This window comes from Diabrotica undecimpunctata, chromosome 6 (assembly GCF_040954645.1).
Source record: "Diabrotica undecimpunctata isolate CICGRU chromosome 6, icDiaUnde3, whole genome shotgun sequence".
NCBI classification, from domain to species: Eukaryota; Metazoa; Arthropoda; class Insecta; order Coleoptera; family Chrysomelidae; genus Diabrotica; species Diabrotica undecimpunctata.
Genome location: NC_092808.1, coordinates 143,933,974 through 143,958,228, shown reverse-complemented (window position 1 = coordinate 143,958,228; position 24,255 = coordinate 143,933,974). Strand labels below are relative to the sequence as shown.

Genomic DNA, 24,255 nt, shown 5'->3' with positions numbered 1-24,255 from the left:
AATATGAGATATTAAGGCTCATAATGCAAGGTAAAATCAAAAGTAAAAGTCCATAGGACGACGAATAATGTCCTGGCTAAGAAATCTAAGAGAGTGGTATAGTTCCAGCTCAGTAGATCTTTTCAGAGCAGCTGCCAATAAGCTACGGATAGCTGTGATGATAGCCAACCTTCGATAGGAGAAGGAACTACAAAAAGAAGAAGGAAGAGTGTACTTGTGATATCCAGAAAATATAACGACAGATAAAAAAGCAAAACAGTCTCTGAACGCCGATGAAATTATGGACGTATCAGAAGTGAGAAGCGAAATCAAATCAATTTTATATTTTATGTTTTCGTACAGGAGCGTCATGCAGATGATTCCTGATAATGAAAATGGGTTAAAACGTTTTTGACGATAAATTTTAGTAATTTTTATTAAAAATATAATGCAACTATCTATCTTATATATATATTTTTTATGATATTCTTTGCAGTTACAAAAGTCATAAAATAATGGATATATTCTGTGATATGAAAGTACCTAATTCTGTGACATAAAAGTTAAAAAGCTGTACTATCAACATAAACTTAGAAAAAGCGAGAAAAACATTTTTGTTCACGGAAAATGCTTTTGCAAAATTTATGTCAATCATAATTAAAACCAGCACTGAAAGGTAGCGGGTAGATACTTCTCTGCGATCTAGGCAATACTGGTGGACACTTCCTGGCGATCCCGGGATAGATCTAATTTAGAAATAACAAACCGGTCCATGCGAGCTCATGGATTTTCTCAACCTCATCCTCAATCCGATCGATCTCACTGTTTGTTTTTTGGGATAGGTAAGGATACTTTATTTCGAAAGGATATGAACGTGATTTGTTCTCGTTTAGGATACTTGTGATGCTGTTTAGGTTTGTAGTTGAATGGGTTTGTGTCGCACAGTATTAAAGCAAAGCAGCGCCTAAAACGTCACTTGGGCAAGTTGTCGTTGGTGCTTGTTAGCGAAGCATCTTGGAGACTGTTGAGATAGAGCTGCTGTTATCGAATCAGAGGTAAGAGGTTCTGACTGGATTTGATGTTCTTTCCAGATATATGTTGTGTGTGTCTTAGTATAACAGATCTAAGATCTAGATCTAAGTATAGCAGAGGCTGTAGCTCTAGTTCCTGCAAGCCGTTTTACGTCTACGTCCAACTATAGAACTAGTGTATTCCACTATAATTCAGTTATTGGACGTTTGCTCTATCGGCCAGGCCTCATCAGCTTAGTGATGGACGATACCATTTTGATGTTACTTTGGTTCCATCAGCCATTTTAACTTCTTCAGCTGACTTTGTATATTGTGCGGTGCACAGGGATTCTGTCGTCGGCTGACTATGTCAACGGCAAGGTTACGTTCGGTAGCAAGAAAGGGGATTCCTTTCACTGTCATGCCAGAGTGTGTTTTGTGTTTATTTTTGTGTGTGAATGTGTAGTGTGCTGACTTTACAAAGACAAAAACTGATTTCTCTAGTGACCATTGATCTCGCAAGCCGTTTTTACGTCTACGATTAACTTTAGAACTAATGTATTGCACTAATATTCATGTTATTGATCGCTTTAGTTAAACGCCAGGCCTCGTCGTAGTTCTCTAGTCAGTTGAGAAAATAGTTGCGGCTATTTTCTCGGGAGACGAACAGGTATCGTTGAGTAGTGAAATTGGAAAACAGATAAAAACCAATTTTTCTCCGTCTGGACTCGTCCGGTTCCTCGTAGGAACCATGACCAAACCCAACACATTACCGTCCCCACCCTTTCCTCCCTGCACATTCTAACCAACTCGGCAACACGCACTAGCTAAGCATGGCGTTTTATTGTCAGAAGCACAAAAGTTCTTTTCCATAAAAGACGAATTTACTGAACGGCCTCAGTCTTCGCCGGTTAAAATACCCCCAACCAAGGTAGCGGTTGGAACAGAATTGGAGAAAAGAATGCTAAGACTCTCAGAAATGGATTAAGCTATTACAAACAGCGACAAATGCATATTACTTCATGAAATGTGACAACTCTGAACTAATTTGTTAAAATCGGATTTGATTGTTAGTTTATTATGTGGTAGTAGAGTAACGTTTGACCAAAATAAGAGACATATCGAACTTACTGTTTAAAAGTAATAACGGATAGAAATATCAGTCAAAATTCACCCTGTACATTGTTATGGAAGCATCGACTTTTAAATGGTCATTTGTTATTCTCCCTGGCCATACGAGGTAGAAGTATGTACACCCCCATGACTTACCCTATATATAGCCTTTTTAATGCTGCCTATGCAAAAAAAGACAACGAAAAATATTATATAAATTATTAGACGAAACCTTCTAAAACTTAGTTCCTAAACTTACGATTATGCTCTAATTGTATTTACCCAGAACCGGAGTGTTTACATTTGAGCAATAGCATTCATTCACGTAAACTAATGAGATTTTGATAGCGTAAGATGAAGTAAATCTCAAACTTCATTAATCGTTTGATTCTAACATATATACGTACTGATATTATATAAAGGAAAACATAAATCATTTCAGAATGATTAATATTTGCCAAAATAGAATGTTATCAACTAGGTCAAAGAATGTTATACATAATAAATTAATGGTATTTGCTGTGAATCTGTTTATTACTCTTTAAATATTTAAAAAATAGTAATCAACACTGAGGGGCAAAATTATAAAATAAAATAATTTTTTCGAGAATATGCAACTTTGAAGATAAATCCTAAAACCGGTTGATTTTTACTTTTAAATTGTAATTTTTGGTATACATGTCATACTAGAGACATTATCCATCTGAACCAGATAACGTAATCGATGATTTTTTTAAATAAGAATAGAGGCAAAGTTTGTTGCCTTGGTGTTGGCCTTCCACAAGGTTCTCAAGCATGTGGTTTATGTCCTGTTGTTGACCGCACGTACATCAGGTATTATTTTTATCGAGCTGACCCCATCTCGTGTTGGTGTTCACAGCGGCCACGCCCGATCTCATTATGTTCAATATTGCATATCTTTTTCAGTCGCAGTTTAAACCAGTTTGTGTATTTGGTTTCGGGGTATATTAGTCTAAAGATTCCACGGGAATGTCACTGAGAAAACCTTTCCTGAGCACTCTTTTGCATAGAATATTAGATGTCTGTCGTCAAATGACTGCCTGAAGCGCTCCATGGAAGTGTAGGTTGGCGACCTATACTTCCACTGAGTGTGGAACTTTCACTTCTTTAAGCGCTTCCCTATCTTTTGCAACGCGATATCTGTTCAACACTAAGGTGAGTCCAATGTCTTATATTCCTCAGCCAAGATTTCTTCTTTCTTCCCAAGCTGTTTCTTCCCTCTACTCTTCCTTGCATAATGACGTGCAGAAGAGAGTATTTATCGTTTCGAAGTATGTGGTAGATACGAATTTTTTTTTATTTTAATTGTGTTCATAAGCTTTCTGTCATGTTCAATTCGTCTTAATACTTCTTTGTTCGAGACTTTTGCAGTCGAAGAAATTTGTAGAATACCTATATAGACACATTTCGAATTCCTCTAATTTTTTTACGGATTGGGCTTACAGGGTCCAAGCTTTTACCTCATATATCTGATACCCATACTCAATTTCTTATTTGTAAACATTGAACTGTATTTTATAAATCCTTTTCGAGCTATTTCAATTCTGATCTTTATCTCCTCATCTTGATCTAACTGTTAGTTGATAATTGCTCCTATACTTCTATCTATACTTGTCGACCCTCTCTAATGATTTAACCTCCAATGTCAGGTACATGTTGTCAACATGGTTTTTCGAGATCACCATGTATTTGATTTTATCTGTATCCATTGTTAGACCCATATTTTTGCTTTCTCTGTTAATGATTTCTATAAGAATTTGTAAATCTTCTATATTTTCTGCCATAATTACGGTATCGTCTGCAGATCTTATCTTAATAATTATGCTTCCTTCAATCCTTACACCTTTAGTTCTTTCCCATAGTGCCTCCTGAAATAATAGTTGGGAGTACACATTAAATAATTGTGGCGACAGCACACATCCCTGTCTGACTTCTGTTTAAAATTCCACTTGGTTTTTCTCACTATGTTCCACCCTTACGACCGCTGGCTGTTTGATTGTAATATAGATTTTTTATTAAATTATTAACATAACTTTTTGTTTAATAATTTTGATTAAAATTTAATTAATACAATTTTGTTTAATAATTAGTAAAACAGTTTTTTCTCGGTTTTGGATAAAATATGGGTTTAACGCTGCCTTTCAAGATCGAGACTGATTTCTTGGACATTTGAGATGAGGTTTTTTGTTTGATCAAGCCGCTTCCTTTCTGGGCAATGACTGATTTTTGGCCCTTTTGATCAGGTTTTTTGTTTGATTAAGCCGCAAATGAAAGCGTTATATGTAGTAAATATACAAATTTTTACAGCTTGAAGAAACGAAAAGCGGTGTAAGTCTGACTTTTATTACTGTTGCCATGGTCAAATTAGAGGACCTGCTTGATAGGTACTGTTATCTATAAGCTAGTTAAAGATACTTACACCGTTGTTCCGTTTAATAATTTGGAACATATACTCAAGTGTAACCAAAGTTGATTTAAAATTTATTTTCTTAGAATAAATATTTTATGTCAATGTTATGTGTTTAATCATAATTAAACTAATTTTTTGTTTGTTTCAGTGGTCACGCAGTCATTCAGGGTAGACGTAGAAGTGATAGGTGCAGCTCGGGGCTGCACAGCAGTATTAAAATGTATAGTGCCAAATTTTGTTAAAGACTTAGTAAGAATCATATCATGGGTTCAGGAGCCTACGTTTTTTATATATCCATCTCTACAAGGAGGTATGTACAATTATTTTTTTTATCTCTCTATAAAATGTTGGACAACAGCGCATGTTTTATTTCTCTTGTTGCAGTTACTTTTGTGTTGTGTGATCCGCTGTTTCAGCCGCTTTTCGGTTTGTCCAATATAACAACTCTGGCAGAATAAAAACCCTGTAATTGATATATGACATTTCGATTATACATCACTCGTGTCCGATCTTTAATTTTAAAGAATATGTGCATTTAAGGTTGTTGTATCTGCTAATTTTTTTTTGTGTAGTCCTTAAACAGAGAAATATGTTGGTTTATTAAATTTGGAACATAGAGTAGTTTTTATTGGTAGGTATTATAGATGTCAATCTAATTGTCTATCATAAAACCATGTGTTGAATATTAGTTGTTTTAGAATATCCTTAGGATAGCTGTTATTTAGAAACATTTGGGATAATTTGTTTTAATCTAGTATCAATGTATGCTGTACAAAAAAGCGGAGAGAATTGCTACAAGAATGATCCAACCAGAAACAAGCTCTCTGTTTGTGTATAGGCATTTTAGTACTAAAAATTAATAACGGTTAAAAATTCAAAAAGATACTTCAGTTTAACTAAATAGCTACGTATTTAGAATATTGTGTGCAGAATTGCAGATTTTTTAAATTAAACAAAATATCATTTTATGAAAGTCAAAAATAATTATAGGTCAAAAAAGTCAAAAAAACTTGCTAGAAAGAAAGATACTTGTAATGTGTGTGATTGTTTAGAAAGTAAAATAAAGTATTGTGCGAATAATAATAAACTAATAATTTTGAAAAAAGAAAAAAATTTGCATTTAGAAACAGCAAAAAAAGCACAAGATAAAAAAAAGACATGCTTGCAGCCAAGAATCAGCTTGACAGAGAAACTCTATGATTTGATCTAGAGAAAACTCTCCTAGAATCCCGACTAATATAGTCTACTATAAAAGGCAGTTTCGTGTGTATAACTTAGACATACACAGTGGACAAATGAACAAAGGCCATTGCTATGTTTGGATAAAAGGAGAAGCAGGTCGGGGTGCTCAAGAAGTTGGAAGCTGCCTTAGAAAATACATTAAAGAAAATGTGACTTCCAAGAAATTAACCCTTTGGTCTGACTCGTGAGGCGTCCAAAACCGCAACTTCAAGATTGTATTTATAATGAAAACAGTTTTGGAAAGTTACCTTACTCTTGAACAAATTACATTAAGGTATCTTCTCTCAACACACAGTTTTCTACCTAATGACTCAAATTTTTGAGATATCGAATCTGCACTCAAACTATAACAACGGTTGCATACAGTAAATTGCAATTATGAAAGGATGTCCAAAAAAAATCTTTTAGTGGTGCAAAGAATGACAAATGAAGAGTTCGTGGGAACAGAAATATTGGAAAAGCAAATTACCAATCGTAAAAATATTGCAAATTGTGGCAAGGTAATGTATAACTAAACTTCCTAAAATATATATATATAAAGCATAATTAGACCAAGTACCATTTAATTATTTTTTCCAGAATATGGTCGCTGCGATTATATTGAAATTTTGCAGCCAAAAAGAGTTGTAGGTAATCATTCTTCTGTTTTATTATTCTTTTGTTATATTTTGTGCAAATACATTAATAAATGTATTTTTAAGAAACCAAAAACTTTGAAGCCATTTATCTCAAAACTATGTTTTGGCGCTTGATCGAGTTATACATAACGCTGTCCATTTGATATTTCATTTTGCCTTCAATTCTAATATATCTTCCATTTGGTTTAGACGTAGGATTTCAGCCATTTTCAGCTACATTTGGCGATAAAAGTTTTACCATAATCAACCCTTTTTTCGGAGTGATCGCTCTTCTTCCAAGAGGCTTGTGTGAGATCATTTCTATTGAAGTATTTTTTTATTTAATCATTATATTTAACACATATCATTATTACCTCTTCTGGTCTATCTTCAAAAAATAGTAATACACTTCTTCAAAAAATTAACGCGCCACTTTGAAATATTAAAATATTTTATTAGCTTTAATAAAAATTTCCATTGTAATGTTATATTTTGCAAGCCCCTTGTATATGCTACTCGTACTTTATTGACTGTGTTTTATCGCTATAGTTCTTTTTGCAATAAGACAAAAAGAAGCAATTGTTGTTTGAAAAAAAGTTTAATTGTTGATTATTGTTAAATATGATTATTATGGAGCGTCAATCACGTAATTTAACCAGAGATGAATGTGCCCAAGCAGTGATACTGTTGGAAGAAGGTTGGAGTTACCGAAGAATTGGTCGTCGGTTTAATGTGTCTCACACATCCGTCTCACGGGTGTTAGAAAGATTCCTCGAAACAGGAGATCATACTCGCACAACAGGGCAAGGACGAAACCGGGTAACTACCCCTATTCAAGATCGATTTTTAAGAATTTCTGCTCTTAGACAACGTTTTGTAACACATCGAAGTCTACAAATTCAGCTTAGAGACGTGCATGCTATATAAATTAGTACTGAAACTGTTCGCCAGCGACTTAGGGAATACAACTTAACACCTAGGATTTCCGCCAGAGGTCCTCTATTAACTGCAGAGCATCGAAGGGTTACTCTACATTTTGCTAGAGAACACGTTAATTGGTTAGAGGCTGACTGGAAACGAGTGCTATTTACTGATGAATCCCGCTTTTGTTTGTACAATAACGACAGACGTCTTCGTGTGTTGCGACGAATCAACGAACGATATGCTCAGTGTAATTTCTCACACAACTCATTTTTTGGTGGAGGATCAGTTATGGTGTGGGGTGGTATTTCTTTGACCGCACGTACGGACCTAGTGGTCATACAAAATGGAACTGATACAGCTGAAAGGTACATATTGGTGATTTTGAAGCAACATGTAGTACCATTCGCTCCTTATATCGGTGAAAATTTCTTACTAATGCATGCTAATGCCAGACCTCACGCTGCAGAGATTGTCAGAAATTATCTAGAAGAGGTAGAAATTAACACTATGGAATTGCCAGCACATAGTCCGGATTTAAATCCAATTAAAAATCTCTGGGATATCCTTGGTAGGCGATTAAGAGCGACACCGATCCAACCAAACAACTTACAGGAAGTGGGAGAGGGGCTGATCCAGATTTGGAGAGAACTAGACCAAAATGAAATACGGCAATAAATTTTAAGTATGGGCCAACGATGTGAGGCTGTTATAAGTAGTAGAGGTGGAAACTCTCTTTATTAAGACTTTTTTCATATTTTAGTATCATTATCTTTTTTATAATTTTCCCTTTTATTTTTTTTTCTTCTGTACTTCAACATTTTCTGATGACTAGACAAATTGTTTCAATTACTAATAAAATGTAGAATAAATCTGGTGAAGTTTTATTTTTTATTCTTTGCCTGTTTACAAATAAAATTGATTTATTGGAATAGTGCATTAATTTCTTGGAGAAATGTATAAGTACTGATAACTTTTTGTAAAGAGTATTTTATCTTTTATTTCACACAAGAAGAAAAATGAATACATCCTAAATGCAATTGTCAGTACATTCGATTAAAAAGATGATTTACAGCGTAATTAAAACCGCAATTTCACTTTTTTGATACTAAATACTGCCATTAATAACTTTTAAAAACCACTAAAATTTTATACCATTTGAAGACAAAGACAAATGAAAATGTATACTTTGCCCGTGAATATCGAAACAAGAATACAAGAATCGAATTTTTTAGCTAGCGCTGTATTTTTATAAATTTTCACTTCCCTTAGTTGTATTAAAAATATTATCCATTTTAACTTTTTCAACATTTACCTTACCTTACCTACTGTATAATTTATACCTGTACATTTACTTATATATTAAAAATCATATTAAATTATTATTAAAGTTTTACATTAGAGATGCAAATGTGATCTAAATGTAAAAAAATTCAAAAATTTCGCTAAGATTGAATTCTCCGCTTAGGTAAGAAATTTATTACATTAGTCATAATTTTTAGTACCAGTTTTATGAGATCGGCCGTTTTTAAAATCTTGTACATAAAGTTTTTTGAACCGTAAGACCTTGGCAGCAAAATGCGGAAAAGTTCAACTTTTACGACATACGACACGACATTTAATACTTATCTCTATGGAATGCTTCAAATTTATGAATAATAAATACTTTCTCGGTGTTTATTTTCGTCAATTTTCAAATTATTTTGCATCTTTCTTTATTCAATTTATTCTGCAACTTGGTTTGTTAATATTATTCTCGTTCTGCAATTTAAACTTTTAAGTGCTAGTCAATGTAATGTTTGTTATTTATTGGTAGCTTTCTAAGTCTGGTGACTATTTCTTATAAATTCTTTTGGATTTTTTATTGCGGTACTTATTTTTTGACATATATTTTGTACATTTTAAGGCATTAGATTTTCTAACAATCCAATAAAGTAGAGTATTTGATTTTGATGCAATACAAAGACTTCGGTAAATAGGGCAATACACCATGAGATCAGCTGAAGGTAGACAAAGAAGTCAGGTTGAATAGCGTTTTATTCTATTGCAAGTGTTATCCGACATAATCAGCACCAGTTATTGTTCAAAGATTAAATGATGTTCAAAGAAACGCAGTTTCCATTTCTTCGTCTTCTTCTTCTTTCTTGTATGTAGGCTTTAGAGGTTGTTTTTTCTTTAATATTAGCCTCCTAAATTGTTTAAATTATCGCATCATCTTTTTTTTGGTCTGCCAATACTTCTTTGTCCATTTGGTGACTTATCTCGTGATATTCGTACTATCCTTTCCTCTGCCATTCTACTAATGTGTTTGTTCTACTCTTGTTTCCGTTTTGTCACCCATCCATATAAGTCTTCTATATTGCATGCTCTTCTTATATTTTCGCTTATCTCCCTATTCAACAGACTTTTCCCTGATATTCGTCGAAGTATTTTCATCTCTGTTGTTTTTAATAGTCATCTCGTTTTAGATGTGTCAGGTCTTGTCTCCGCCGTATATGTTAATACAGGTCTAATTGCTGCTTTATAGATTCTTGTTTTTGTGTCTTGTCTTAGGTGTTTGTTCTTCCAGATTGTGTTATTGAGAGATCGCGCTAGTTTACTTGCTTTTAAGCTTTGTTGTCGTACTTCTTCTTCAACATCTCCGTAACTAGTTATATCTATTCCCAGATATCTAAACCTTGCTTCCTGCTTTAATCTTTTCCCATAAATTTCGACTTTACATCGTAGTGGGTATTTAGATGTTGTCATATATTTGGTTTTTTCTGCTGATATTATCATATTGTATTTCTTGGCTCTTCTATTGAAGATGTGTGTTAATCTTTAAAGCTCGTCTTCTATCTCGGCGATTAATGCGTCGTCGTCTGCATAACATAATATTTGTATTTCTTTGTTCCCGGTTCTGTAACCATGACCTTTACGTTCTGCTTGTATTATTATATTGAAGAGAAATGGGCTTAATAAGTCACTTTGTTTGACTCCTCTTTGTACTGGTATATACTGTGTTAGTTTTTCATTTATCTTTGCCTGTATTCTATTATGGAAGTAAATGTTTTTCGATGGTTTGTATAATATTGATTGGTATGTTTCTTTTATACAGTAGGTGTAAGTCGTCTTTAACTTGGATGTTTGACGCCTTTGTCAGGTCTATAAAACATAGATACTCTGAATTATTGTACTCGATGGCCTTTCTGTGATTTTTCTTACAAATACGGCGTCTAGGATCTTCCGGATCTGAATCTTTCTTGTTCATCTGATAAGTTGTGGGTTTATTGATTTTGTTGGTTAGGACTTTTGAGGTAAGCTTAAGTGCGGTGTTCACTAGATTTATACCTCTATAATTGTTGGGGTCTTCTTTATCTCCTTTCTTGAACATTGGTATCATTATGCTGTTTCTCTATGCGTCTTGTATTTTGCAGTGGAGTTTCCATTTTTACAATTAAATTTCTTTTTAAAAACTGTATTTTCTTTTCTGCGTTTTTTCTAATGTTTTTTAAAGAAACACACAAACAATTTTAGTCCATAAGTGGTTTCCACTCTGTACATATATGTTTAGAGACACGCAGCCGCGAAAACAACACTTAAAATGTTATGAAAATTTTATTAATAGTTTTTCTTTAAGGTCAACTCACATATTTCATATTATCAAAAAGTTCACTTCAAATTATTGTTTTGTGACCTTTCCAACATCCATTACGCTCAATTTATGACTTGTGTTTGGCTACAAATTTGTCGGTTAAGTGTCCAGGATAACAAAATAAACGATGCAATGCTATTTATAGATTTTGAGATAAATCATTTTCGAAGCGATGAATTATTTGTCTCAAACTGCGTTTGTATTGTTTAATTAGAGTATAAATTTTCATATAAACTAGCTAGCTATGGATGTCTTTTGAAACTGCAGTAGACATTGTACATTTTTATTTTTCTATTAAAAAATTATAGTTGTAGATTGTTTTGATATAACTTCCTTCTTCTTCTTAAGCCTGTTTGCATTCACTTTAGGACAAAGGCCCTATGAGTTCTCCACTCTTCTCATCTTCTCCTCTTCTCCTAATTAGCATATCTAAATTTTTAGTAGCTAATTTTTTTGGAGGCTAAAAAAGAAGCAAGGTGGGGTTGCAGTTTATGTAAAAGATAATCTTATGTATTCTTCTCTTAATCTTAATGAATATAATGTAGAGAAAAGTTCAGAGTTTTGTTCAATTTATGATCCTTCAATAAAAACCAGTATTTTAACTGTATACAGATCAGGTAAGGGTGACTTTGACTTATTTTTGGTAAATTTTTAAAATGTTATAATGTCTTTGCTTAGTAAAGCAGACAAACTAATCATGTTTGGTGATTTTAATATAAATTTTAAAATTGAATCTGATCATTCTTTTGATATTCAAGATCTATTAATATCTTTTGGTGTAAAAGTAACTATAAATCATTATACTAGAATCATTTCTCAGTCTAGTAGTTGCATTGACAACATTATGACAATTTTTTCTGAAAATTTCTACAGAGTGGGCGTATTTGAAACTTCTTTTTCTGACCAACGAGTTTAAATTATATTGATTGACCCTGAGCATAAAACTGTTTACACTAATCAAACATTTCAATCGTTTATTACTTCTTTTGTTTTAGAGAAGCTTAAACATGCGCTATCTAGTACAAAGATAAACATTTTCTATAATACCAATAACAATTCTGATTGTTTGACAGTCTTTCTAACCGAAACTTCTTACTTTCTAACAACTTAATATTAAAGCACTTTCCATTAAAAAAAGAACGATACACTGCTGAAAAAATACCTGTCCAATGGTTTAATAACGAATTAAGGTCTTAGAGATCTAATATTTCTATTATTAAACACATTGCAGATACCACTGAGGATGCCGATATGTTCAAAGTGCATAAATAACAAAAACTTGAATATAATCTTCGGCAATCATCATAGCTATTCGGACTTTTAAGACGGCTGCTCCGAAAAGTTCATTTGATGTACATCCGTACCACTTTCTCAGGTTGCGTAGCCATGACATTCTATACCTTCCTATGCTTCTCTTTTCTTATATCTTTCTCTGCATAATCAGTTGGAGTAAGGTGTATTTCCATCCAATTTTCTTGTCTTATTTGTATTTAAAATTTATATTTCTTTATTCATCCGTCTCAGAACCTCTTTGTTTGTTACGTGTTCTGTCCACGATATTTTCAGAATTCTTCTATACACCCACAGCTCGAATGATTCTAGTTTTTTCATTGATGTCGCATTCAAGGTCCGAGATTCCATTCCATAAATAAAGTCGAAAAAACATAGCACCTCGCCAACCTAACTCTTAGTTCCAATTTTAAATCCCTTGTACATAGCACTCTTCTCATTTTGTTGAAATTTGCTCTAGCCTGAATATAATCTATAATTACCAAATCCAACAAAAGGCAGCTCACTGTGATTTTATTACTAATTCCAATGATAAAACTAGAGACTGCTGTAAAATAGTAAATTTTGAAAGCAACAATACAAGATCCAGTTCGGTACAACCTGATCTACCTCCAGACGAAATAAATCATTTTTTTTACAATAATTGCAGAGAATATAATTACATCGCTTTCTACGATTTGTATTGATATTCTATTCAGTTACAGAAATTATTCTTTTCCGAGCAAGTCTTTTTTTTTCCTCTCGTTATGGAAGAAGAGGTCTCTCCAGTAATAAAGCCTCTTATTAATTCTAATTGTAGGGACGTTCACAAAATTAATAGCAGGATTTTAAAAAGAAACCTACCAAATAGTTTTACCACCTGTCACTAATCTTATTAATTTAATTCTATTAACTGGAGTATTTCCGAAAGTAACTAAAACATTTAAAAGTACTACATATAAAAAATGTGATATTTCAAAAACTGAAAATTACAGACCCATAAACATTGTTTCTAGTTTCTACTTTTGGGAAAGTGATTAAAAAGGTTATTAAACAACAATTTTATTCCTAGTTCGGGTCCAATAATCACTTTAGCAACTCACAATATGGATTTAGAAGTACTCGTTTTACTACGAACGCGGTATATAACGTTGTGAGTGACAGAGAATCAGAGGTATCCCTTTTAAGCTTACAAGTTCTTACCTATATGGCAGACACCAGGCAGTAGTTCCTAAAGGTCATATCTCCGATTTTCTAGACGTTAAACATGGAATCCCACAAGTTTCGGTCTTAAAGAACCTCTTTTTTTCATTATTTATGTCAACGATTTGCCTAAATTCCTCTTTCTCTTCTTTCCTACGGTTCTCTTCATCTTCTCTTATTTTTAAAAACCACGCGAAGGGTCGGGACGTATCCATTTTTTTATTAATTTCAGTAGATCTAGTGTTAAACATTCTTCTTCTTCTTTGGGTGCCGTGTCCGTATTCAGACGTTGGCCGTCATCATGTTTACAATTTCCTGAAACCTTTCTCTGTCGGCTGCTGCGCGAAATAATTCTTCTACTGTGGAACCACACCATTGTCTAATATTACGCAGCCATGAAAGTTTCTTTCGACCAATCCATCTCTTTCCTTCCACTTTTCCTTGTATTATAAGGCGAAGTAGATGGTATTTAGGTCCTCTAATTATATGGCCGAAGTATTCTGTTTTTCTCCTCTTTATGTTGTTTATGAGCAGACGTTCTGAATTGATCATTTGAAGAACATCTTCATTGGAAGTATGCGAAACCCACGATATCTTTAGGATTCGTCTATAGCACCACAATTCGAATGCTTCTAAAATTGTTAAACATTAACAATTACTTAGTATCTTCTTTACCTCACCCCTGTTACACTTTTTGAAAATGTCTTTATTCAACACCAACTTGTTACAATACTTACAGCAGTAAGTAGTGTAACTTACTACTACGTAAGTATACTTACTTAATACAACTATAAACCTTAAAACTCAAAATACTATTGTTATAAACTGCCAACAACATCTGTTTATATATATTTTCTGACGTTCCAGACTTCATTAGAAATTTTAGGATTCTTCAAAGACAATTCAAAAATTCTAAACTTCTTCATGATTTCTTCTTATTAATCAAGGGACTTTTTCCATATGAAACAGATCTCACGAAACTTTCGTAACAATATGTCTAGTCAGCACTAATATATCGGCTTCAGATGCTCAAGACCGAAAGCAATGGAATTGTTTAAGGGTGGCGTATGTTCAGCAGTTGACTCAAACATCTACGAATGATAATGATAATGATGATAATTTGATCATTTTATTTTTATATTAGTTATTTCAGTATATAGTATTCCCCACTATTTCAGAATACATTTTCACTGATATATAGATATATCGGTATATGCACTTTTATCGAAGTACTATACATCTTTTCTGTTCACCTCATATTTATATTGCCACACAAAACATTACCATCGAAAATTTGTTACGTGATATAGCACATAAATAACGCCATCAATCTTGATAAATATATTCCCGTGGTAATAAAAAGCGAGGTAGACGTATGCAGTTTCTTAAGGAGAAAGGATATGCGATATTGAGTGCATATACTACCAAATAATGCGCCATTTGAGAATATACAACTAAAGCAATGACGTCCTTTCGGGGTTTTGTAAACGCAAAGTCTATATGTATATCATAATAAACCCTAAATATGTTTGGAAACAGCAGGATCTGGTCCACAAATGGGTGCTTAATACACTTCTAAGAAGATCAGGCTCACGAAATCTTAGGGATACAAAACTCGTTAAAACATGGAAAGCAACATATTAAATTTGTATTGTAAGTTTAAATTCCAGAACCCTTAAATTATCTGCAAGAATGAATGAACTAGCTAACCTAACTAGAATCAAATGGGATGTCTTCCGATTCATACCCATACTTGTTTTGTTCGATTTGAAAAATTCGACCCACCCTAATGTACATACACATATGATGATGTATAGATTAGAATTTTATTGATATGTAAGTATCTTCTTTCATTCATTTATCTTGCATTATTTAATTTTATTTGAGATGCTGCAAAAGTTTGTAAACAGTAAAACCGGTAGCCCATTCTCTCTTACCAACTTTAATCAAAACATTTAACGGATTGTGACTAAAATTTAAAACAGTTTCAGCAAAATGTTAAACTCACATAAGGTCTCTTTTTTTGTCACCCTCTTTCTTTCTATCTTAAAATATTAGGTAGTGGTAAAGGGAAACATTGTGCAACAAATTAATTAAACAACGTATCACATAAGATATTAAGAGAGTTGACTAAGAAATTAATTTTGTAAACAGTCGGCATTTGGCGCGTTTCTTCCGTAATATGTCGACAACCCTTCAAATAAAACAACAACGACGCACTCGAAGTCGAATCCGTAAAAGATCTCTGTGAATTTCTCGACAGGATCTACACAAACAAACTGAGCGTATATTTTATAACGTCTCTTTATGGACAAATGGATTTCTATCCCTCTGCAACTGAATGTGTCATATTTATACAATGAAATGGATGTATTCATTCTGACAAAATGTGCACATTTTAAATCCTGATGAAAACGGTACGTCCTCGAGAAATATTCACATCTCTTTTCTTGCCCTTTGAAATGCTAATGTTAAAATGCTTGAGGTGAAAAGAAGAAAGGTGGCTAAAATGGACGTTTATGAACAACATTTTGCGACATACTCGTATTTATACTGCAATAAAAATTTCATTGGGATTATTTATGTATGAGCGCTTTTAATTTGAATAGCTATTTCATTATTTGTTTATTCATAGATAAAAACATAAAAGGACTAAACAGTTGATAAGCATTCTTTTTAATTTTTTTTTTATTTACAAAAAAAACCCATTCAACTTAATAAGGTTATTAGCGGAACAGTAACAGTTAAGTACATGTTGCTTAGTAAATTAAAGTCTTTTAAAAACAAAAGTAGGTTATCTATAGTGTTTCTTGAATTTCAAATGTCTTTAAGATTGTTTGATAAATGATATTTAATTTTGTGACGATTAAACTTTTCACGCTTTTCCACTAGCACATGTTTTACAGTAAGGGGTGAACCGCACTCACAATCACAAATTGAGCGTTCTTCTTACTTAAATAAATGTTCATTAGAAAACTGGGTATGTCCAAATCGTAAACAGGAAATAATTATTGGCTTTCGTCTGGATACCTCGGATGGTTGCCATGGTCCAATGTTATTTTTTATCTCCTGAAGCTTTGATGATATGGATTTGAATTGCTAATTTGTCGGAATGTAAAATGCCTCTTATTCCCTCGTATGTTGGAATCGTTGCCATCCGGTATTAGTAATCCAGTTAAGCAGTTGGTTCTTCCAAATTTATTTTTAGAGGAAAGTGTTGACCTTGTTAACACGTGCGAAATGCCAAAATTTCCCTGGCTCAAAAGCCTCATATTCTTCTTCCTTCGAAATATCTAGTTGTTTGAAGGATGTTTGAGATATACGTATGGTGGGAACATGTAGGGCGTTTAATTATATATATTATTGATCATTATATTATTCTGTTACTTGCTTTAGAAACAAAGAAGGTAATCAGATAGGAAATAAACAACAAGAACATCTGAACACTGAAATAGAGGAGGAAAACGACAATGACCGAGAATTAATCCCAATGCATGGAATAGGTGTTGAAAGACCAATTAAGGATGAGATTGAGGAAGTTTTAACTGCGATGAAAAACAATAAAAGCTCTGGAAAAGAGTGGTGCAAGTCTATAATATAACCAGTACATAAGAAGGGAGACCTGTCAAGTTGTGATAACTATAAAGGAATAGCACTCCTGGACATCGCATACAAAGTACTGGCAACCGTACTAAAAATAAAAATCGAAGTGTGCACAGAAAATATATTGGGCGACTATTAAGCTGGTTTTAGAAAAAAACAATCAACCAGTGACCATGTACTTATGCTGAAACAAGTTCTCTCTGGTGCATATGAATACGGTATACCGATTCACCTTCTCTTTGTGGATTTTAAGGGTGCTTATGACAATGTAGGTAGATTAAAACTGATAAAGGTACTACAGTAGTTCAAAATCCCATCTAAGATAATCAGACTGGTACATGTGATGCTTTAGAACACTACAAGCGCAGTTAAGAATAATGGAAAGAAGAGCCAATACGTTTGAGTTCAGAAATGTGTAAGACAAAGGAATAATGGGTGGATCCTCTATCCACCACGCTGTTTAATTTGGCCCTTACATAGATAATAAATAAGAGACAGCAATATGAATAAAGCGAAAACAACATTTAATAAGAGTCAGTATTGTCTAGCCTATGCTGATGATGTTGTACTTTTGGCTAAGAGTAAAAAATAATTAGAAAAAATACCTTAAAATCTTCTAAATGCCGCAGGAAATAAGAGATTACAGATAAATATAAATAAAACAAAATACATGGAGATTAAGAAAAAGTAAAAGAATAGCAGAAAACTAAATAGGGAAATTGCAGTAGGGAGAGAAATTCTTTGAATTAAAGAGATGGGGGATAACATGTATATGGGAGTTCTTGTGACAAATAAATGCAAATAAAAAAAGGAAATAGATTTACGAATAGCAAAAGGAAACAGGTATGTAGACAGTTTGCAAAGAACAATAAAATCGAAAGGGGTACCGAGAAATACAAAAATAAGGCTGTACAAAACTAGCCTGCGACCTACTCTAACGTATGGGTGCAAGACATCGGTGTTAACAAAGAAACTACAACAGAAAATTGAAATATGGGAATAAAGAATATTAAGAAGATATTTTAAAGAAAAGTTGACAGAAATAAAATGGGAGCGAAGAACAAATGCTGAAATTTATGAAAGGTTCGACGAAGGAAGAATAAGCGAGTTTGTAAAAGCTAGAAGATTGCAGTGGCTACGTCATCTTGTTAGAATAGAGGACAGTAGAGAAGTAAAGAACATAGCGTGGAGAACACCGGAAGATAAGAGGAAAAGAGGCAGACCAAGGGGAAGATGGAGGGAAGCAGTTGCGGAAGATCTACAAGAAAAGAAGATAGAAAATTGGAGGAAAGAAGCTAGAGACGGGAGGAGATGGAAGAGAATTACTTAGCTATGGGCCTGAAACGGTCTGTTACTGGCTTTTATATATACTTGATTTAAATATATAAAAGCCTGTAGCAGATTTCTGATTTCGGATTTCGGATTGGAGCCCAATAGGAAGGAGGAAAAGAGGTAGACCCCGAAGATCATGGAGGGATGAAGTGAACGAGGCCATGGAAAGACGAGACATTAGAGAACAGAAAGGACTGGAGACGTTGGCTGAAAGAAGGAAGGCGGCGACAGCTGTAAAAATCCTTATATAGATAGATAGATTTAAATATAGTTTATTTATAGTTCTCTTGCTTTTATTTGTTCATGTTAATATACCCAAAACGAAAGGGAGACACGAACGGGTTCCAGATTGAACATATATATTCATCCTGTCTTTATGATGGCCTCGTATGTTATCATATGTACAGAAAGCAACAAAATATGTCACACGAATACAGTTTCAAAACCTCCTTAAATGATGTAAACTTATTAAAAAAAAATGGAAATTTTTAACCAAAACTCACGAACAGCAGAAATGCTTCGAAAGTTCTTCAGCGACTTTAAATATACCTTTTTTTAAACTGAAAACACATACAAGAATCAAGTTGCTAAAATCGAGATGGAATATCAAGGACTATAAATAGCCATTCGCACTTATTTTACCGAGTTAAGTTTAAAAGTTATAGAACTTGCTTACAATTGCCTATATTTACGACTACGTAAACCAAATCCAGAAGATACTCCAACTAATGCTAATTAAGTTCTTAACAAAACAAAATAGTTCTTGTTTTAAGAAAAACTGCATTTTAAAAACTTTGTTTTTAGTTCCGATCCGGGTCTGGAATCTAGAGTTAAATTATTACCGATAACGCCCATGAAGTTCATGTCGTTTTTATAACAAAAGAAAATTCATTATAACCAACAGAAAACTGCTTCCAAATCAGTTGTTTCCATAAATAAAACCAACAAAAGTAGAAAAATAGTAAAATAGCTAAATATCCATCTTGCAAATAACCCGATTTCCGAAGCGGAAAGTGTTTTATTATTTTTACATGCAATCGATTTGATTTATTCATTCTGACAAAATGCACCCTGATGAAAACATTGAATTCCCGAGAAAGATCCAGCTCCATTTTGTTGCGCTTTGAAATGCTAATCCTCTGACGCCAGAAACTACTCGAAGACGTTTGCTTAGGGGATGTTGAGAAGGAAATTGCTATTTTTAAATGCATTCAATAGTCTGTCCGGACACAGAAAAAAATGCTTACCTTTAAGACAAAAGTATAATACACACTTATATAATAACAGCTTGAATAGTAATAATACTTAATCAAAATTTTTATACATTATTTATATATATATATATATATATATATATATATATATATATATATATATATATATATATATATATATATATATATATATATCAATCGGTTTTAAAACGTCTTGCGACGTTGTCCAATGGCTAATTCCCATGACACTATATCATCCCATTGGCCCTCTCTAAGATCTCTTGCGTTCATCGCCTTCGTTACTCCCTCTCTCCAAGATTTCTTGGGTCTTCCTCTCTTTCTGAGGTTTGGTGGTATCCATTGCATAATTATTTTTGGGAGACTTAAGTTATCCACCCTCTGGACGTATCCGTACCATATCAGCTGTTTTCTTTCTATGTCTGTTGTAAGAGAGCCGTCAACCCCCATTCGCTGTCTTATCTTATCATTACGTATTCTCTCTCTGCGTGACACTCCTACTGACTTCTAAAAGCGTCCATTTCTACTGCCTCCAGTTTTCTTCTGTTGTTTTCGGTTTTTCGCCAAGTTTCCGCTCCGTACAATAGACTGCTTTTAATAAGAGATTGGTAGATATTGTGTTTTCTTCTTTTTCCTATTTCATGACTCCATAGTACGCTGTTTAGACAACCTATTGTTTTTCTGAATTGTGTTATTCTTCTCTTTATTTCTTCATCATCTTTCCCCGTTGTGTCAAAAACGATTCCTAGGTATGTGTAATGGTCGCAGGGCATGATGATTTCGTTATTTTCTAATGTGATGTTCGATAGTTCGGTACCTATTGGTAGGTATTTTGTTTTTCCTGTATTCATTTCTAGTCCCCACTTTCTATATTCTTCTTGTAATTTCATTGCCATCTACTCCAGATCATCTTCATCGTTTGCTATAACAACCTGGTCATCAGCAAACTGTAATGTATACAAGCAAATCTCTCCAGGGTCTACGCCCATGCCTCTGCATTTTCGTTTCCACTCTTCCAATGCTTTTGCAACATATATTTTAAACAAGGTCGGTGATAGACAACACCCCTGACGTAGACCTTTATTAACCAGGAAGCTTTGCGATAGTCTATTTCCATTTTTTATTTGTGATGTTGACCCTTCGTACAAATTTCTTAAGGCTTTTATTAAGGTGACACTAATATTTGTCTGTCGTAACACGTTCCAGAATTTGTTTACAGGAACTGTATCCTACGCCTTTTGCAAGTCAATAAACATGAGGTGGGTAAACATGATTTATAGTATTATTTTTATACAAACTAAAATATGTGCAAGAAACATACCTAATTTAGTTCTGAACGGCCGGAATCAGATCTTGTCTATTAAGTTTATTTTTGAAATATCGGCTACAAGGTTGTATAAATTTGTTTCCTCTCGTTGAGATTTACTTATTATGTACAATAGTACTAAAGGCTTTAGAGGCCCATGGCTTGAAAAGTTTGTTCTTTCTTCATTTCCGTTTTTCTTTATGTACTGAAATCTTCTCTGGCTCGATATGGAATTTTTCTCCATTCCTTTATTTTCCTTGTTATTCATTTTTCTTTTCTGGCCTTCTAGTCCAATTTTTTCCATATCTTTTTCTACCTCTTGATTTCATCTATTTTTTGGCCTTCCTTTTCTCTTTTTTGAAGCTATAGTGTAGTTTAGTACCCTTTTTGGGGTCTTCGTGTTCGGCATCGTTTCTAGGTGACCTCGCCATCTTAGTCTTTGTGCCTTTGTGACTCCAATTATATTAGGTTGATTATATAATTCCTTTAACTGATCATTTGATCTTTTTATCCATAAACCGTCCCTTATTATTCCTCCATATATCTTCCTCAGGATTTTCCTTTCCCATATCTTCAGTAAATTTTGTTCATTTTTTGTCATTGTCCATGTCTCACAGCAGTATGTTACTATTGGTTGTATAGTTGTTTTTTATAACTGTATTTCTTCCTTTCTTGATAAAAACTTGCTTTTCAACATTCCACTAAGAGCATGTACACTTTTATTGCCTGCCATTATTCTAGCTTGTATTTCTTCTTTAATGTTAGGTTTACGTGATATTATTGCACCTAGGTATGTAAATCTTTCTATCATTTCGAATTCGTATGATGATCTTTCTTCTACTTCTACCTTAAACTTTTGTCCATCCCTAAACTGATCATCTGTCCACTGCATACATTTTGTTTTAGTTTCATTTATGTAAAGTCCCATTTTCTTTGCTGCTTTTACTATTCTTCGTATTATGTCCTGTAGCTCTTTTTTCCTCTTACCAACAACACTACATCATCCGCAAATGCCAAAACTTGGTGTCTTTTATGATATATGATTCCTTCTCTATAGATTTTGGCTTCTCGCATTATTTTTTCTAGGCATAAATTGAAACGTAATGATGAAAAAGGATCGCCCTCTGCCTTAATCCTTCATTTACTATAAATTTGTCCGATGCATAATTGTTTACTTTGACTCTGTTTTCTGTATTCTCTTAAGTAAGATGTATCATGTTACGCAAGTTTCTGCTAACTCCCAGTTTCTCAAGGGTCTCTTTTAATTCCTTCCGAGATTTAGTTATATATAAATAAAATTTTTAATTTATCAAGGTAATCTATAATACTCAAATATTTGAACATTTGTTTCCGGTATAAAAAACAATTCAAAGAAGTCGAACTTTTCGCATTTTTAGTGACCAAAATAAATAAAATAAATAAATTATATAAAAGTATTTTCTTTCTCTTTTTTCTGTAAAACTTCTCAAGTTGCTTTTTCTTCTATGCGAGGTACTCTGTTGTTCCCGATGAAGTGACCAACAGTAATCACCCATGTTGGTGTTTCAACGTCCCTGGTATCGTTTCTTCATCATCTTAATTTCTTGGTGGAATCGTTCGCCTTGTTCTTCACTGACATGACCCAGATTTTCAGGGCAAAAGTCAAAATGGTTATGCAAAAGTGGATTTTAAGGATCATTAGAAATCCTAAAACTTTAAACTTATACTATATTATATTTATACTTATGACTAATAAATTAGCTGCTAGAAGCTCGTAGTTAGGAATATCATTATATGAAAAAGACCTATTTATATTGTTACATTGAAATTTAATTATTTAAAGTTTGTTAAAGTATGCCAATATTAACACATCAAATAACTTTGATATCTAAAATTAAAATTAAAAATTTTTTATACATTTATTAATATCAGCTTATTTCATAAAACTAGATAACTTACAACTTAACTTACAGCATTTAAATAGAAGAAGAACTGTCACACGTTAACCTACATTTGTCAAGTTTACCTCTAAAATCTGATATATATATATATATATATATATATATATATATATATATATATATATATATATATATATATATATATATATATAACATAAAAAACTCATTATCTCAAAGTAAGAGATGTAGTTTTTCCAAATCCTCCCCCTTTTTTAAATTTAATGTCTGTTTCGTCCCCCCGTTTTTTAAGTGTTTTTTGTGTGTTTTCTGTGTGTTTTAAAGTGTCTCAATTTTAATTTTTAACTTTATATAGTGAACTTTACATCCATTTACCACATATTACAAGATAACTCTAAGAAATTTGATAATTACAAGCTAATCTAATTGCACACCCACACAATTTGTACATCTATTCTTATTCATTGTCTTACAACTGTCACCTCCCAAAACAAAAATAAAAATCTCAATAAATAACACACATTTCATAAATATATCTCCAGAATAAATATAAATAACTTTAAAGAACTTAATGGTATAGAACATTACTTTCATCAAACAAACAATTACATTTCATCTATCTCTACTTCATTGGATAAAATCTGTCTCCTCAAGAACTTCCCTGTTTACTGTTAAACAATTACAATAGTTGACTTGAGTTCTCCAATCAACAATACAAGATAGTTTGAACCATGTTCTTTCAACCATCAATTAATAGAGTACCGGCATGTAAGTAATGTTTTATTTATTTGTTTATTTATTAATTCATTACAGTTTAATAGACTATTTTACCAATTTGTGGGTCTTACCTTGTCTGCTTAAACATCTTATTCATTTTGAAAAACCACAGAAATGTAATATTGGCGTAATTACTGTAATTTATATAATTTATATCATCTATCTTTATTTTATCTTTATTAGACAACACCCTAATATGGGTTTATTATTTTCAGCATTTATTTAACTTTGTATCGTGACCTGAAGATGCTTTGCATATTGTAGAAAGCGAAACCGGTCGTCTGATTAGTTAAATTAAATTGATTGTGAGTAAGTCTAATTTATTTTATTTCTTTTACCTTTTGAAATGGACTCACACAAGCAACACATTCATGATTTGAAAAAGACCTTCTTTCATTTTGGCTTCTGGTAGATGGGGAAACTTTCCACTTAAGTACTTAAAACAGCCTCCATTGTTATGGCAGGGACTTGACAAACTGTTTAATTGAGCCTAACTTGATGTGTAGAGGTGAAAGGATCTTTTTTGGATCTACTAAGTTTTTGTACAAAGTGTTCTTCTCGTCACCTGTTAAAACATTTCTAATGGCCATTGTTTTGTGAACCAGTGTTTATTTCTTGATCTACTGTCCCATTCACAAATAAAACATGGAAACTATGTAAATCCCTTTTGTTGACCAAGTAGCATGCA

General features: G+C 33.0%; 1 protein-coding gene across 2 annotated transcripts in view; it reads left to right on the top strand.

The window, feature by feature from the left end:
* The window catches only part of Dscam2 (Down syndrome cell adhesion molecule 2), a 572,707-nt gene that overhangs the window by 228,754 nt on the left and 319,698 nt on the right, over nt 1-24,255 (top strand). For both annotated transcript variants that reach the window (XM_072535610.1, XM_072535611.1), the window contains exon 3: nt 4,682-4,843. In XM_072535610.1, coding sequence (XP_072391711.1) covers nt 4,682-4,843 — 162 coding nt within the window. The remainder of the gene's footprint in view (nt 1-4,681; nt 4,844-24,255) is intronic.